This window comes from Callithrix jacchus, chromosome 17, assembly GCF_049354715.1.
Source record: "Callithrix jacchus isolate 240 chromosome 17, calJac240_pri, whole genome shotgun sequence".
Classification (NCBI taxonomy): domain Eukaryota; kingdom Metazoa; phylum Chordata; class Mammalia; order Primates; family Cebidae; genus Callithrix; species Callithrix jacchus.
In genome coordinates, this window is record NC_133518.1 from 45668784 (window position 1) to 45686038 (window position 17255).

Genomic DNA, 17255 nt, shown 5'->3' on the forward strand with positions numbered 1-17255 from the left:
TTTCTATTCAGATACTACAAATAGATTACTTTGTTGACTTAGGTTGCTGTATCTCTCTTTCTTTCTCTCTCTCTCTCTCTCTCCATATATATAAATATATATACCATCTGTGCTTTTTAAAATTTAATTTTTTGGCTCTTTCTAGTTTGACTTTGTTGAGCTCTAATCTGATATTCTCTTATCATCAGTTTCCAACTTTTAAGTCTATTTATAAAGCCATTCTACCTGTAGCATGGCTGTGTTATAGAGACTAGGAGGCAAACTGGAGACAATATGTATATTTTTCCCATTCTCACAGAATCAAAGCACTATTAAATTTTGGCCAATTGGTGAACTTTCTGGCCTAGGTTTTCTGCTCCTTTGCCATTAAAGCTCTCAAAATCTTTGCCTAGTTTCTCAGTGTGAGTCATCTGGTACTGCTTTCTTACTAGTGTTTTTTGGTTTAAATTTTGCCGTTTGAATTTGAATGCTTGACCTCAGGAAAGAGGAGCAGTAGTGCCAGGCTCCTGGTCTTTAAAGTTTAAGAAAGGCTTTTGGGCCAGTTTGGGACCATAGTAGCCAAATTCTTCCTCCTTCTGTCTTTTTTTCCCAGAGTTTTATGTTATTCAGATTTCTGGAGACAGTTTCAGATAATAATTTGTAACCTTGTGCAAATTTTAATAGCTTAAAATATATGTACGGCCTGATAAAAATTTGCATGGTCAATTGATGAGGCTGGTGTGATAGGATCATTGTTTTTGACTGCTTTTTCTTGCTGAGCTTGTAGACTTGAGAATGCCCTAGAATCTCTAAGAAGTGAGAGTTCATTAAAAAAGTAAAATGTAAAATAAAAGTGGAAGCAATCTCAGAGACTTTTTAAACTCTTAATTTAAAAAAAAATGTGTGTGTGTATAAATTTAAAACACAAGAGGAAAACTTTAAAAAGAGAGAACTGCAAGAGCAGTTACCTTTAATGATACAAAACAAATTTCTTACAGGTGTTCATTTATCAGCTTATTAGCCAATTACTGAAACATAATTACAGCTTAAGCTTAGGAGATACAGTTATACAGGCAGGTGGTTCAAGTGCCTCTGTCTCATTACCCTTTATAAGACAATATTGTTCCATGAACCCCAAATAAATGAATGAATTTTTACTGTTTCTACTATAAACTTGTACCTGACCTAAATCAGAGAGTTCCCTGCACACTGAGCATACAGTAATCTTGCCCAGGTCTGATATACTTTTAAAATTTGTTTTTTATTAGGCATAAAGTACAATTAATAAATTGTGAGGATGGGTGTGATGGCTCACCCTTATAATCCCAGCACTTTGAGAGGCCAAGCTAGGAGGATTGCTTGAACTCAGAAGTTTGAGACCAGCCTGGGCCACATAGTGAGACCCCATCTCTACAAAAAAAAAGAACTAGTTGGGTGTGGTGGCATGTTCCTATAGTCCCAGCTACTTGGGAGGTTGAGGCGGGAGGATGGCTTAAGCCTGGGAAGTTGAGGCTGCTGTGACAGAGTGAGACCCTGTCTCTTTAAAAGAAAAAAAATTGGCCAGGCATGGTGGCTCAAACCAAAGTAATCCCAGCACTTTGGGAGGCTGAGTTGGGTGGATCATGAGGTCAGGAGTTTGAAACCAGCCTGACCAACATGGTGAAACCTCATCTCTACCAAAAATAAAAAAATTAGCCGGGTGTGGTGGCACACGCCTGTAATCCCAGCTACTCAGGAGGCTGAGCCAGGAGAATCACTTGAACCTGGGAGGCGGAGGTTGCAATGAGCCAGGATCGTGCCACTGCACTCCAGCCTGGGTTGCAGAGCAAGACTCCATCTCAAACACAAAAAAATTTAAACTAAAAATGAAAGTTTCATTCTGTGACTCCCACCTACCCTCCTCTCCATAGGCTAACTGGTAAACAGTTTAATTTGTAGCTATCAATCCTAACTTTATTTGTAAATATCTCTCCCTTTAAAAACAATTGATACATATGTATATCTGAGATTGCTTCCACTTTTATATATATTCTACTACATATGTATATGTTCTTGTTTTTATTTAATACACTGTGTATATTGTCATGTGAGTATGAATAGGTCTATTTCACTTTTAAAAATACCTTTCTAGCATTCTATAGCATTAATTATCAGTATCTTGTAGTTAATAAATGTACAAAATCATCTTGATGAATATTTTGCTTATTTTCAGTTATTCTCCATTAAAACAGTTCTGCAATATCTATTTTGTACATGCTTCTTTATATACATGTGTATTTTGTAAGATAGATTCCTAGACATGAAACTATTAGATCAAAATATATGTGCATGTTTAATGTAGATTCTGTCAAATTACATACCCTAAAATACTTAAAATTTATGCCACCATCTTACCTTGGAAGAGTTCCTGTCTTTGCAATTCTTTCAACCCTTTTAATTATTTATCAATCCAGTGAAACAAAAAAATGGTGCCATGTTATTTTAACTTGTATTCCTTTATTAGTAGTCAGTTTGGGGATTATTTTTTGTTCTTTTTCTTTTCCTGTCTATTTTAATTTCAAAAGCTATTTTAAACTATTTCTGATTTTTTTTTTTCAGTGTCATCTTAGTTCTTCAGGAAATAAATAATCTTGCTTTTAAAGTGGTCTTATTTTCTTATTTTGGCAACCTTTTTTTGTTTTGATTGGTTTTCCTTATATGTTTGGTGAATCTTAGTTTAGCTCTTCTTCTGTTTGAGACTCCCTGGTTATCTGCCTGTTTACTATAACAGGCCTTCAGTAACTCTAGGAATTAGGATCTCCTGCTTGTGGAAATTTCAATACCTTTTGAGATCAGGTGGCTCCCTAGAGCTCAGTACCCATGCTCCTCACCTCAATCTGGGGCTGATGCCATTGCTATCTCAGCTCAGCACAGAGAATGGGGCATGCCTGGCCAAGGCATTTGCTCCATTTGCAGATCCCTTAGTAATCCTCCTTATGATTGACCCTGGCTTTCTCCCACACCTTGTATCCTTGATTCTGATTGGGAGTTACCCCAGGATTGTGTGCCCAACAATTCTTATTAATACATGGATCTTAGAAAATATGAACCCTGGTCTTGTCTGCTTTCTCTCAGTAAAGAATTTCCTTGCTAGGCACTCTTTTCTTGTTTTCTAGGGCTGTTATTGATTAATATTTTTAAAGAGCTATGCCTTATACTTTATAGGCTTTTGGATGAGAAGAATAAAGAGAACTATATTCTCATTACATTATTCATATGACTGCCAGGAGCAAATTAAGTTCCTTGATAAGATGATGACAGGTTCACTTACTGAATTGTGTATACACATATTTACATATGTTAAACATATATATGTGTATATATAGATAATACATATACACACAGTTCATCAGGTGAACTTACCATCACCTTTTTAAGGTACTTGCTTGCTCTTGGCATTAAAAATTGTTTTTAAGTTGTAGTAAAATACACATAACTTAAAACTTACCATCTTAACAATTTTTGTTGTTAGGATGCACCCGGTCTCCAGAACTTTTTCAGTCTTGCTAAATGGAAACTCTTTTATCCATTGAACACCAACCCCTCACTGTCCCCCTCTCTCCAGCTCCTGGCACCCACCATTCTACTTTGTATCTCTTATGAATTTGACTACTTGAGGTATTTCACACAAATGGAATCATGGTATTCATGTTCTTCTGACTAGCTTTCACTTGGTATAATGTTCTCAGGATTTATTCATGTAGCATGTGTCTGATTTTCCTTCCTTTTTAAAGCTGAATAATATTCCATTGTTTGTGTATTCTACATTTTGCTATGAACATGGGCATAGAAATTCTTTTTTATTTTTCTTTTTAGAAATCAAGTCTCTCTGTATTGGCTAGGTTGGTCTTGAACTCCTGGCCTCAAGCAGTCCTCCTGCCTCAGCCTCCCAAAGTATGAGGATTACTGGTGTAAGCCATCATGTCCAGCCAGAAATACCTTTTAGGGATCCTACTTTATGTTCTTTTGGATATATACTCAGAAATGGAATTACTAGATCATATTTTAATTCAATCTTTAATTTTTTAAGGAACTGCCATAGTGTTTTCCATAGTGGCTGCCACACTTTTACAGGAGCTGTGCCATTTTACATTTCCACACACAGTGCATTCTCAAAGATTCCAATTTATCCATATCCTTATCACCACTTGTGATTTTCTGTTTTTTTTTTTTTGTTTGTTTGTTTTTTAGGACAGGGTCTCACTCTCTCTCAGGCTGGAGTGCGGTGGTGCAATCATGGCTCTCTGCAGCCTTGACCTCCCTGGGCTCAGGTGATCCTCCCACCTCAGCTTCCTAAGTAGCTGAGACCACAGATGTGCACCACCTCACCCAGCCAATTTTTGTATTTTTTTGATGGAGATGGGCTTTCACCATGTTACCCAGGGTAGTCTCAAACCCCTGGTCTCAAGCAGTTTGCCTACCTCAGCTTCCCAAAGTATTAGCATTACAGACGTGAGCAACTGTCCCCAGCCTGTTTTTGTTATTTTATAGAAGCCATTCTAATAGATTTAAAAAAAAAAACAAAACTGGTTGCTGAGGATCCTGGGTCTACAGACTCAGAAAAATACATTCTTTGTGACTTATGATTATAGATTTGGCAGAGTCTTTTTATTGTTTGTTTTTGAGATAAGGTCTCACACTGTCACCTAGGCTGGAGTACAATGACGTGATCTAGCTTACTGCTGTCTTGACCCCCCAGGGTTAAGTATTCCTACCTTAGCCTCCTAGGTTGCTGGGACCACAGACAAGGCCCACTACACCCGACTAACTTTTTACAGGGACAGGGTCTCACTGTGTTGTCCAGGCTGCCCTTGACCTTCTGGGCTCCAGCGATTATCCTGCTTCAGCCTCCCAAAGTGCTGGGATTATAGGCATGAGCCACTGTGCTCAACTGCATTGGTAGTTTTGGACCTTCTTATCCAGTGATTTTCAACCTGCAACTTTTTTGCCCTCCCTGGGGGCATTTGGGCAATATCTGGAGATATTTTTGATTGTCACATCTCGGTGGAGTATACAGCTAGCATCTTGTCAGGGGAAGTCTGCAAAGCCGCTAAACACGCCACAATGCATGGTATGACACCATTCTTCCCTCAACAAATTATCAGTAGCGTGGAGTTAAGAAACTTTGCTCTAATCTAAAACGTCTAAGTTATAAGTAAAGTTTGTCTTTTCTTATTCGAAGTCTTTCTCTTTTTTGCAGGGACCCAGGTACAAAATGGTAATGACAGGTTTTGGAGAATGCAGGTGATGACTTGACCTTTAGTCTATAGAAATTCTGGCCATCTACCTAGAATATTTTCTTAGTAGAATGACTTGGAGACCTTACAGCCTTGAATGTCAGGGAAAGGAAATAGCAAGCACTTTTTAAAGTTAATTTCAAACTTCCTGACAACTTGTAAGACTACAGAGAACTTTCATATACCCTTCACTTTCATATGCCTTTTATAATAAATAAATTAAATGTTTTGTGTGAGCATATTTTGACATTCGGGTTTCCCAACTGTTAACATTGTACATTTGTTTTATGATTCTCTGTGTGTTTTTTTTTTTTCTGAATTGTTTGAAATTAAGTGACTTACATCATGCCCTTTTGCCCCTTAATTCTTCAGTATTTCCTTAAAAAAAAGTATTTTTTTTACAAAATTAGCCAGGCATGGTGGCAGGTGCCTGTAATCCCAGGTACTCAGGAGGCTGAGGCAGGAGAATGGTTTGAAGCAAGGAGGCAAGTTTGCCGAGATCGCACAATTGCACTCCAGCCAGGGCAACAAGAGCGAAATTCCATCTCAGAAAAAAAAAAAGCGTTTTTATATATAACCTGAGTACAATCATGTGAGTCAGGAAAATAATACTGATTCGGTTCTATCTAATCTACAGATTTTATTCAAATTAAGTTGTGGATCCAACCTCTGGTTACTTGTTGCATTTCATTGCCAGGTATCTTTAGTTTCCTTCCATCTGAAACAGTTCTTCAGTCTTCTTCTTTTTTTTTTTTAAATCTTTAATGACTGACATTTCTGAAGAATACAGATCAATTATTTTATAGAGTGTCCCTCAGTTTGGATATGCCTAATGTTTTGTCATGTTTAGGATCCCAGTTATGCATTTTAAGTATGACTATCGAAGTAAAGGTGTAGTTTTATTACTGCATTTTATCAGGAGGCAGTGTTGATTTTTACCACTACTCTAGATGTTAACTCTTATCCCTTAGTTAGTATGGTATCTGCTAGCTTTTTCTACTATAAAGTTAATAAATAAATAAATGTTTTGTGGGGAAATATTTTGACACTAAGTAAATATTCTATTTCAGATCAAGCTGTCACCCACTTGTTTTTGCATTCACTAATACATAATACTTGAATTAATGTTACTGCAATGAGTTGCCCATTTTAAATCTTGCTTTTCCTTTTGGATTTATTAGTTGGCTTAAACATAGAAGAGAGGCTTTTCTTCTACCTCATTTATTTATTCAATATATTTTTTAGAGTTAGGGTCTTGCTCTATTGCCCAGGCTGGAGTGCGGTGGTACAGTCATAGCTCACTATAGCCTTGAACTCCTACCCTATCCGTCTCTTTCTTATTTCTTCCTTTTTTTTAACTTATAGGAGATGGATATGTGATCTCTATTTTATTTAATGATTTATGATTAGTTACTGTCATTTATCTTAATGTTTAATTTATTCCAGATCTGGCTGATGGGAGCCCATTTAAGCTGTCTCCGTGTCTTTTTGCTTTGTTCCTATCATTCTTTGAGCATTTCCTTCTTTCCGATACAACAGCATATTCCATGCTTATCTAGTACTTTGCCTACCCCAGCCTTGGAATCAACCATTTCTCCAGAGAGTTTTCATTTTTTATATTCAGTTTATTCCTTTTATTTGTGAAAAGTATGCAGGGATGTATAGATGGATGGATGGATGAAATGGATTGACAGGGTCTCACTTTGTTGCCCAGACTGGAGTGCAGTGACATGATCATGGCTCACTGCAGCCTCGACTTCCTGAACTCAAGTGATCCTCCCACCTCAGCCTCCTAAGTAGCTGGAACTTACAAGCACATGCTGCTATACCCGACTATTTTTTTTAGTAGAACAGGGGTTTCACTTTGTTGCCTAGGCTGTTCTTGAACTCTTGGGCTCAGTAGCCTCCCAAAGTGCTGGAATTACAGGTGTGAGCCACCGCACCTGGCCTGTGTAATATCTAGGCCCTGGATATGCTCATTGACACTGGATATAACCCAAGCAGTGCTCTTTGGAGAATGCAGGGGTGCAATTGCTTCCAGGCCCTTTTGTGAAACAGAGCTAGACAGTATATATTTGTTTACCTACATATGTTTGTGAAAATAAATATACACAGAGGTATATTTATTTATCTATTAAAGACCATGAGCTCTTATCAGTACCTGTAATATGGATCCATATGGATATTTTCTAATCTTTGTCTTTTCATATTTTAATTTCCTTTTCTAACAGTGAGAAATCTGGATTCCTGTTAACCTTGATATGTTTACTTATTTGCTCAATCCCCTGTTTGTATTCAGTCTTCTAGTCTTATAGTCTTATAACTGTCTTCTTAGTCTCTGCCTCATTATCCTTGACTGCTTTGTGTTGGTCAATTCTGTATGTCTGGGCAACACTTAATTAACTCAACAGTCTGTCCCCAGCAAGCACACTGTTAACATGCCATCTGCATTCCCACCCCTTGTGAAGATGACAGATGAGTCTGTGGCCTTCTATAGGGAAGGGAAAGGAACCATAGGTTTTTGTTTTTGTGTTTTCCCATGTGCTTATAGCAAGATGTTTTTTTTTGGGTCAGTAATCACTATTATATCATAATATGTGTGTTTGTGATTTAAAAAAAATCTAAACGTAAAAACAGTAGAAAATATAGTTGTAATTTTTAATTGTTTTCTACCACTTTTAGCTTATTTTGGTACAAGCATTTGAACATGCATTTAAGTTCTTCAGTTATACTGTACAGTATAATTTTTCATTACTGTTATTTTTGTTGTTTTATAGAAGAATCTAAGATTTTGGGTTTAGGCTTTTTGGTAGTTTTTACCTTGGCATTATTCAATATTATGCTTTTCATACCTCGGTAAGCAATAACAGTACAATTATGCAGTTCCACTGCTCTCCCCACTTAGCTTATTCGTAGGTCTTCAGGGTGTTTATACCTTACAGCAGCCTATAGAGGTCTAACTTGGATTCACCAAATTGTACTCAGCCTGCTAGCTTTTGCTAGCTTTTTGAACGTAACAGCTGTCTTTCTCTGACACTAACAAGTCACACTCTGTGTTGTTTGCAATAACAGGTTTGGCTAGGAGTTTTATTTTCAAATTCTGATGACATTGGGTTTTTTTTTCTTGAGACAGAGTCTCTCCCTTTTGGCCTAGGCTGGAGTGTAGTGTCACAATCACAGCTCACTGTAACCTCTACCTCCCGGGTTCAAGCAATTCTCTGCCTCAGCCTCCTGAGAGGCTGGGATTACAGGTGCGCCCACCACCACGCCCGGCTAAGTTTTGTATTTTTAGTAGAGACAGGGTTTCACCATGTTGGCCACGCTGGTCTTGAACTCCTGACCTTGTGATTCACCCACCTTGGCCTCCTAAAGTGCTAGGATTACAAGCGTGAGCCACTGTACCTGGCCGATAACATCATTTTTTAATGAAACCCAATTATGTACCCTTTATAGGTTGAGTCTCTAAATATAAAACCACTATAAATAGGTATATAGTATTTTTGTGTTTATTTTCTTTAGTACAGTGAACTTTATCTGCCTACCTATAAGATCCCAAGAATTTAGAGTTTACTTATTTGATTCATCTTTGGCTGTCTTAAAGTAGATATTGTAGAATCCATTCTCTTTAATTTATTAAAACTTGGAATTCTTCAAATTGTTAGAATATAAGCTTTTCATATTTTTATATTTTTTCAATGTTGATATTTGAAAGGGAGTACAGAACATTTGGAAAAATCATTATCTTATAGGAATACAGATATTAAAATTTATAAAACTTTTTATGGCCGGACACAGTGGCTCATGTCTGTAATCCCAGCATTTTGCAAGGTGAGGCAGGTGGATTGCTGGAGCTCAGGAATTTGAGACCAGCCTGGAGAAACCCCATAGCTACAAAAAATATAAAAATGGGCCTGGCACGGTGGCTCAAGTCTGTAATCCCAGCACTTTGGGAGGCCAAAGCGGGTGGATCACGATAGATCGAGACCATCCTGGTCAACATGGTGAAATCCCGCCTCTACTAAAAATACAAAAAATTAGCTGGGCATGGTGGCGCGTGCCTGTAATCCCAGCTACTCAGGAGGCTGAGGCAGGAGAATTGCCTGAACCCAGGAGGCGGAGGTTGCAGTGAGCCGAGATCGCGCCATTGCACTCCAGCCTGGGTAACAAGAGTGAAACTCCGTCTCAAAAATATATATATATAAATAAGCTGGACGTGTTGGTGCACGCCTGTGGTCCCAGCTACTCAAAAGGCTGAGGTGGGAGGATCCTTGAGTCCAGGAGGTTGACGCTGTGATTAGCCAGATTGTGCCACTGCACTGCAGCCTGGGTAACAGAGACCCTGTCTCAAAATACAAACAAGCAAACAAAACCCTTTTCTAAAGTAATGGAAGATTAATCTGTAATGAAATCCTAAGGGAAACAAGGGTGTTTAACCTGTAAAGTTGCTGTTTGTGAGAAGATAATATTTCTTTGTGTCTTTGTCAGAGGTAGATACCAAGCAAGAAGTTCCTTGGGTTTGACACAGTGTGGTAATTTCTACATAAAGAAAATGAAATGGAGCATATTTCACTCTCTGTTTCATTTCAATGACCACAAGGGCATGTAGCATACTTCCTTTGACTTAGTTTTCCAGGGTCTGGTAATTTTCCCATCTTACCAATTTTTGTTAATTTTTGTTAATTATTCCCAGGTAGCTAAATTTTTAGATACTGGAAAGAAGTCATATATTGATCATCCTCAATAACTGGAATAAATAAGAGATTTGGGCAAAACACCTAGAACATACATGTGTATGTGTGCCTGCCTGCCTGTCTCTCTGCCCGCCTGCCCTTTTCTATCTACTTGACCTGAGTGATATGCTAATCAGAAAACTGGTCTCATTCGAATGATTAGCTTATTTGTGTTTTTCAGGGACCTTTATTCTAGATGTAACTTTTAAACTCTTGTCAAAAGATATCTAATATAGAGAATTAGTGAATTATCTCCTAGTCTGTTTTGTTTAGTTATTTAATTCTATTAGAGTTATTTATTATAATAGAAGATAGCTTGATTCAGAATTTTAATGTAAATATGTTCATGACAAATTTGTTTTCATTTTTTATGTATTTTATGTGTTGTTTGTTCCATACTAGGGTTATACATGGGAAGAAGATATGACTTCCATTTTGAGATAAGTTTATCATTTGAGAGCATGAAAAGTAGAATGAACAGTATTAAAAAATGCCAATGAGTATCACTGCAGTATGCAGTAGAGGATATAGCAACCAGTTTGAATTATTAATAGTTATGTATAATTTGAGAGATTTAGAGCAACTGGAAAAGTATGAGATGAGGCCTTGAAGGTCCTCATATCCTTTGAGACTAACTTGAATTTTATTCTGTAGACAGTGGCAGAGCCAGGGAAAGGTTTTAAATATAAAGCATTACAGTTATGTCAGGAAGGCTGTAGACAGAAGATCAGAACTGTTTATTGGCTAATTGGTGCTTGTTCTTCAGCTTAGTTTCTCTCTACCGAGTGGCAAACAATCCTCTTTCCACTTGTTAGTTAAAATTTCCAGCTGTTCTACTCTACACTTTGGTCTCATTGGGATAAATATTGTGCTAGAAAGACTCATGGAGTTATCAGTTTCTCAGGCATTTTCATGCATGTCTTTATTGCCATTGTAATAACAAGAAAGTATTTAAATCTCCATTAACGAATGGACAAACCGAAGAGAATACAAATATTAACTTAATCTTTCTTTGTATTATAACAACGTATTTAACTCTTAAAATAAACTTTCAGCTGAGGAAAGCTTAAACTTTCAACTTAATTTAGCAGTTAAACAGCTTTGGTTCTTACCTGTCTTTGGTCTGTTTTTTTCTCAGTAATGTGTCTCCCTGAAGGCCAGTGTCCAAAAATCACTTCTCTTACTTTAATAAAATTATACTTAGTATTTCCATTGTTTTTTAATTTAGCTATATGCTGTTTTGAATTGGATTACTTTTGAAAACTAATAATATAATTCTATTCATTTTCATGTTCATATGAAATCCCAGTTAAAATAATGTCGAATATAAAGTAATATAATACTAGATTATAGATCCTTACAGGCTCTTATCAGATAATGTTGGAAAGAGATTTTTAGGAAAATATGTTTTGAGTAAAGTAATATAATTTTGATGTAAGCATGGGGGAATCACACCTCTTTCTTTTGTGGAATTCAGAGAGTCTGGATCCAAAACAACATGGGCCATATTCTTTTTTTAGTATTTTCTTGTAGGGATTGGGAAGGAAAATGTTATTTTTCCATGTTTAGTTTTAGCCAACATTTGATTCTTAATCTAAGGAGATTTTAGGCCTTTGAGTCAGGGCACAAGCCAAGAAGGCACCCCTTACTTTTATTTTTAGCCTCATATGTTTCGATCATCTTCGGTTTTTTGTTTATAGTATTTGAAAACTAAAGAAATTCAATTCAAATAGTAAATGATTTGGTTGTGGGTTTATTCTTGAAACGGGGTCTTGCTCTGTCACCCAGGCTGGAATTCAGTGGTCCCGTCTTGGCTCATTGCAACCTCTGCCTCCGAGGCTGAAGTGATTTTCCTGCCTCAGCCTCCTGAGTACCTGGCACTACAGGTGTGTGCAACTATGCCTGGCTAATTTTTTTTTCTTTTGTATTTTTTGTAGAGATGGGTTTTCACCATGTTGCCCAGGCTAGCTGGAAACTCCTGAGCTCAGGCAGTCCACCCTCATTGACCTCTTAAAGTGTTGGGATTACACACATGAGCCTCCCTTGCCTGGCCTGACTTGGATTTTTATCCAAAAAGCAATACTGCCACCTGGTGTTTATACAGTTTACATTTTTTAGATTTTTAGAATCTCTCGTTAGCTTAGAAATTTAATAAAGGATCCACCTTTAGTATTTTTTTTATGAAATTATATTTTTATATCTCACATGTTTAGGTTCATTTATTATGTAAATGTATATAAATTCACTGAATGTTTACCAGTGGTGTTTGTACAATTCTATAATGAGCATTTAACTTTCTTAGAGTCGAGGTGGAAAAAAGTTTCTTCCTGTATTGAAAGAAATCTTGGACAGGGATCCCTTGTCTCAACTGTGTGAAAATGAAATGGATCTTATTTGGACTTTGCGACAAGACTGCCGAGAGAATTTCCCACAGTCACTGCCAAAATTACTGCTGTCAATCAAGTGGAATAAACTTGAGGATGTTGCTCAGGTAACAAAAGATGGTTTCTTTAACTTTTTTTGGGTATATATGGTACTTGGTTGGTTTCAGATAAAGTGTCCTTTTCTTGTAGGTATGTTTTCATAGATGGGATAATTTAAGCAGGAGAAATTTTTGAGGTTTTAAACTCTAATACTCCAATTAATGGACCAGAACATTTTCAAGATTTAAAAATCTCAGATTTTGGGTAGGATTGCCATACCTTTCACCAAATACAATTGAAACACTGATCTTGGGACAATTATCTATCAAAATAGCACTTGCTAAGACCTGGGTACCTTCTACCAGCTTCATCAATGAACTCCGGAGTTTTAAATCTTATGACTCTTTGCAATGCCTGTTCTAAAATGTTCATTGTTTGAAAATTACATATATTATAGAGAATAACATTTTAGATCATGTATCATTCAGATCAATTTTAACATTCATTTCAGTTGTCCAGTATTACTGAATGTATGCCTTTTGGCAGAATAGAAAAAAGACCATTTTGCTTCAAAAAAAACCACCATATTGGCCAGATGTGGTGGCTCACACCTGTAATGCCAACACTTTGGGAGGCCAAAGTAGGTGGATCACCTGAGATCAGGAGTTCGAGACCAGCCTGGCCAACTTGGTGAAACCCTGTCTCTACTAAAAATACAACAATTAGCTGGGTATGATGGCGAGCGCCTGTAATCCCAGCTACTCGGGAGGCTGAGGCAGTAGAGTTGCTTGAACCCAGGAGGCGAAGGTTGCAGTGAGCCGAGATTGTGCCATTGCACTCCAGCCTGGACAGCTAGAGTGAAACTCCATCTAAAAAGAAAAAAAACAAAAACAAATTTTAGTTCCTTGATTTAATTTTCAAGACCCTGCCAAAAAGCACTGGCATTTATTCAGTTCAAACAACCCACCAGTGCTCAATTGAAAGACCTTAGAAATGGTTTTTTTAATCAGAAAAGATAAATTTGGTCTACTAAAATAACCAAATGTTTTCATGTTACTTATTTAAGTTCAATCAATTTCTCTAGTATGTAGTCTTAGTAAATTTATAGTGACTAAAAATATAGTGAAGAAGTACAGATTTATCTTAATTATATTCATTTTTTAAATCTTTGGTTTTATTGTTTCACTTCTTAAATTAAGTGTAGAAAGGATTTCTTTTGTGTTTACTTTTAGTGCCTAAAGATCTTTGGAGCCAGGCGTGGTGATGCACGCCTCTAATCCCAGCATTTTGAGGGGCCAAGGCAGTTGGATAGTTTGAGCTCAGGAGTTCCAGACCAGCCTAGGCAACATGATGAAACCCCATCTCTATAAAAAATACAAAAATTAGCTGGGCATGGTGGCATGTACCTGTAGACCCAACTACTTGAGAAGCTGAAGTGGGAGGATTGCTTGAATCTGGGAAGTTGAGGCTGCAGTGAGCCAAATGCCATTGCACTCCAGCCTGGGCAACAGAGTGAGATCTTGTCTCAAAAAAAGAAAAATGGCCAGGGTTGGTGGCTCGTGTCTGTAATCCCAGCACTTTGGGAGGCTGAGGTAGGCAGATCAGGAGTTTGAGACCAGCCTGGGTAACATGGTGAAACTGTGTCCCTACAACAGATACAAAAATTAGCCCGATGTGGCAGCACACACCTGTTCCAGCTACTAGGGAGACTGAGGCAGGAGGATCACTTGAGCCCAGGAGGCTGAGGTTGCAGTGAGCTGAGATTGTGCCATTGCATTCTAGCCTGGGTGACAGAGGAAGACCCTGTCTCAAATAATTAAATAAATAATCAATCAATCAATCAATCAATCTTTGGAAACGTTCTATAATTACATAATTGTATGTACCTTGTGTAAACTGTTTCTACCTTAGACCAAATTAGACTGAGAAGGAATGATTTAATTTTCATTGCTCTAGAATAGTTATTGTCTTCTAGCCACTGATTTATTGTCTAAATTTTGGATTCATTTTCCAGGAACCTTCAGTAATGGAAAACAAAATCTAGGAATTTTTTAACTTGGCACATTTGCTTATTTCTTTTGGATAGTGTCTAGTGCTGAGTGCATATCTAAGAAATGTATCATATTATTATTTCATTAGAATCACAATGGAAAAAATTTCTTACTGTACTCTTAAAAGCTGTCTTATAGAGAGATTTGGTGAGTTTTGGCGATTAATTTTACACTTATATAATTTAATTTTTAGTAATTATAAATCTTATGAAAAGTCATTATTTTTTAATGGAAGAGTTGTTTTTAACTACAGCATTGCTGAACCTCTACTACATAATATTATCTCTCCTTTTCTGTATTATTTATGGGTAGCATATTCCAAGTATTAATTGGAGATACTAGAAGTTTTTTTTTTATTACTGCTGTTTCAAAACCTCAGAAAATAGTCTCTTCCCAGCTCTTCTGCCCATAATGAAAACTGCTGGTCCATTAGGGCCTTGGGCAAAGTAGGGAGAAAAAGTGGGGATGAGGTTGGTGCTTACGTCTTTATACCAGTATTTCTTAGTGGGTTTTCATCACTATATCCTTAAGAGTTTTTATAGACCTTTTTTCCGTGCAATAACCCTTGAGATTTTGATTTTACAGATACATGGTACATCTGTTCATGTACTGTATGTGTATCCATGCTGTATATGTAAAAAAAAAGAGCAAGCTTTATTTAATACAGGGTTAAGAATAACTAAGTAAAACTTAAGTTTAAAGTTAAAATTTAAGCTGGGTATGGTGGCTCAAGCCACCATAAAAATTCCAGCACTTTGGGAAGCAGAGTTGGGAAGATCACTTGAAGCTAGGAATTTGAGACCAGCCTGAGCAACATAGTGAGACCCCATCTCTACAAAAATAAATAAATAAAATAAAATTAGCTGGGCATGGTGGTATGTGCCTGTAGTCCTGCCTATAGGCTAGGTGGTGTGTGCCTGTAGTCCTAGCTACTCAGGAGGCTAAGATGGGAGGATCGCTTGTACCCAGGAGTTCAAAGCTGTAGTGAGCTATGATGGTGCCACTGCACTCCAGGCTGGGCAACAGAATGAGACCCTGTCTCTTAAAAGAAAAGTTAAATTTAAAAACTACTAGCATTTCACTGTATTTGCTAAATAATTATCTATGTAATTTTTTCACAAGTGAATTGTATCAAATTACATATATAGTTTAACAATTTATGCAGGCACAGTGGCTCATGCCCGTAATCCCAGCACTTTGGGAGACCGAGCTGGGTGGATCACCTGAGGTCAGGGGTTGGAGACCTGGCCAACATGGTGAAACTCCATCTCTACTAAAAATAAACACAAAAAATTGGCTGGGTATGGTGGTGGGCACCTGTAATCCCAGCTACTCGGGGCGGGGGGGGGCCAAGGCAAGAGAATCGCTTGAGTCTGGGAGGCAGAGGTTGTAATGAGCTGAGATTGTGTCATTGCACTCCACCAGCCTGGGCAACGAGAGCAAAACTCAGTCTCCAAAAAAAAAAAAAAAAAAAAAAAAAAGACAATTTATATAAATATATGCTAATAATAGAGTAATTAGATTTTTAGAAAATTATTCAAAAGTATTATTTTCCCAAAAATATTTATTAAATGTAAAACAACTGAAAATATTAAGTTAAATTATCTTTAGTAAACTTAATTTTTATTTACTTTTGCTTGATATGGGAAAATATCCTTAGCTGCTGGATACTGACTTTTTGGAGAGAGTTTGCCATAATTAATGATGGGTTGAATAACTTAAGTAATAAAACATTAACTGTTTTTATTGAATTCTCAAAGCTGATTGATCTGAAAATCAAACATAACATCCATAAGACAGCCAGCAAGTGCTTGCAGACCAGACCATCTCTCCCAATAAGACTTTGAGCAATCAATTGAAAGAAAATCCTCTAATCACTGCCATCTATTTACCATAGTTTTATAGCACTGATCTTGCATATATATCATATACTTTCCATAACATTGATGTCAGTGGTACTTATGTTATACCCAAGAAAATCCAATGAGTGAAATTAATACTAAGGAATAAGATTTTCTCAGATGGGGTTTGAGTTTTATGAGGGCTACATACAAATTAAACATTTTTTTCACTCTCACCCATAAAGTTTATTTGGGGGTAAGTACTTCATAGCTTTTTCAACTTGTCTATAGAATGTTTCAACAACAAAGACGATCTTTATTAGTTTATATTAACAGGAATGGATTTTTGAGGCCTCAGTAATTAAAAGTGTGCTTTGTCTTCTTTTGACCCATCTCAGTGCTCTTGTGTCAAGGAAAATTAGATTATTTCTGTCCCCCATTATTTCTGAACCATTTTCATTTTTTAAACAGCTTCAGGCACTGCTTCAGATTTGGCCTAAACTGCCCCCCCGGGAGGCCCTAGAGCTTCTGGATTTCAACTATCCAGACCAGTATGTTCGAGAATATGCTGTAGGCTGCCTGCGACAGATGAGGTATCTTCTGCAGCTGGTTTTCTTTGGGGCAAGGAATAGCTTGGGTGGGTTTGGGACAGGGGTGTGTCCTTGATGTCTTGTAAGAAAGAAAAGGGATCAGAATTACTTACAGTTCAGAGAAAGCATTTGCTCCTGTACTCCTGCCGCTTCCCCCGACTCAACATTTATACTAGAACAAAACAAAAGCATACTGTGTCCGAAGGTCCTCAAGATCACCCTCAGGATTGATGACTCACTAGAAGGACTCAGAACTCAGCATATAGTCATTTACAGATATAATTTATTACAGCAAAATGATACAGAGCAAAATTCGAATAGAGAAAAAGATTCATGGGGGTGAAATCATGAGGAAAACAGGCATA

General features: G+C 37.2%; 1 protein-coding gene across 26 annotated transcripts in view; it reads left to right on the forward strand.

Moving 5' to 3' along the window:
* The window catches only part of PIK3CB (phosphatidylinositol-4,5-bisphosphate 3-kinase catalytic subunit beta), a 165884-nt gene that overhangs the window by 116720 nt on the left and 31909 nt on the right, over positions 1–17255 (forward strand). For all 26 annotated transcript variants that reach the window (XM_078354111.1, XM_054246992.2, XM_035278411.3 and 23 more), the window contains 2 exons: positions 12288–12476; positions 16772–16893. In XM_078354111.1, the coding sequence (XP_078210237.1) occupies positions 12288–12476; positions 16772–16893 (311 nt within the window). The remainder of the gene's footprint in view (positions 1–12287; positions 12477–16771; positions 16894–17255) is intronic.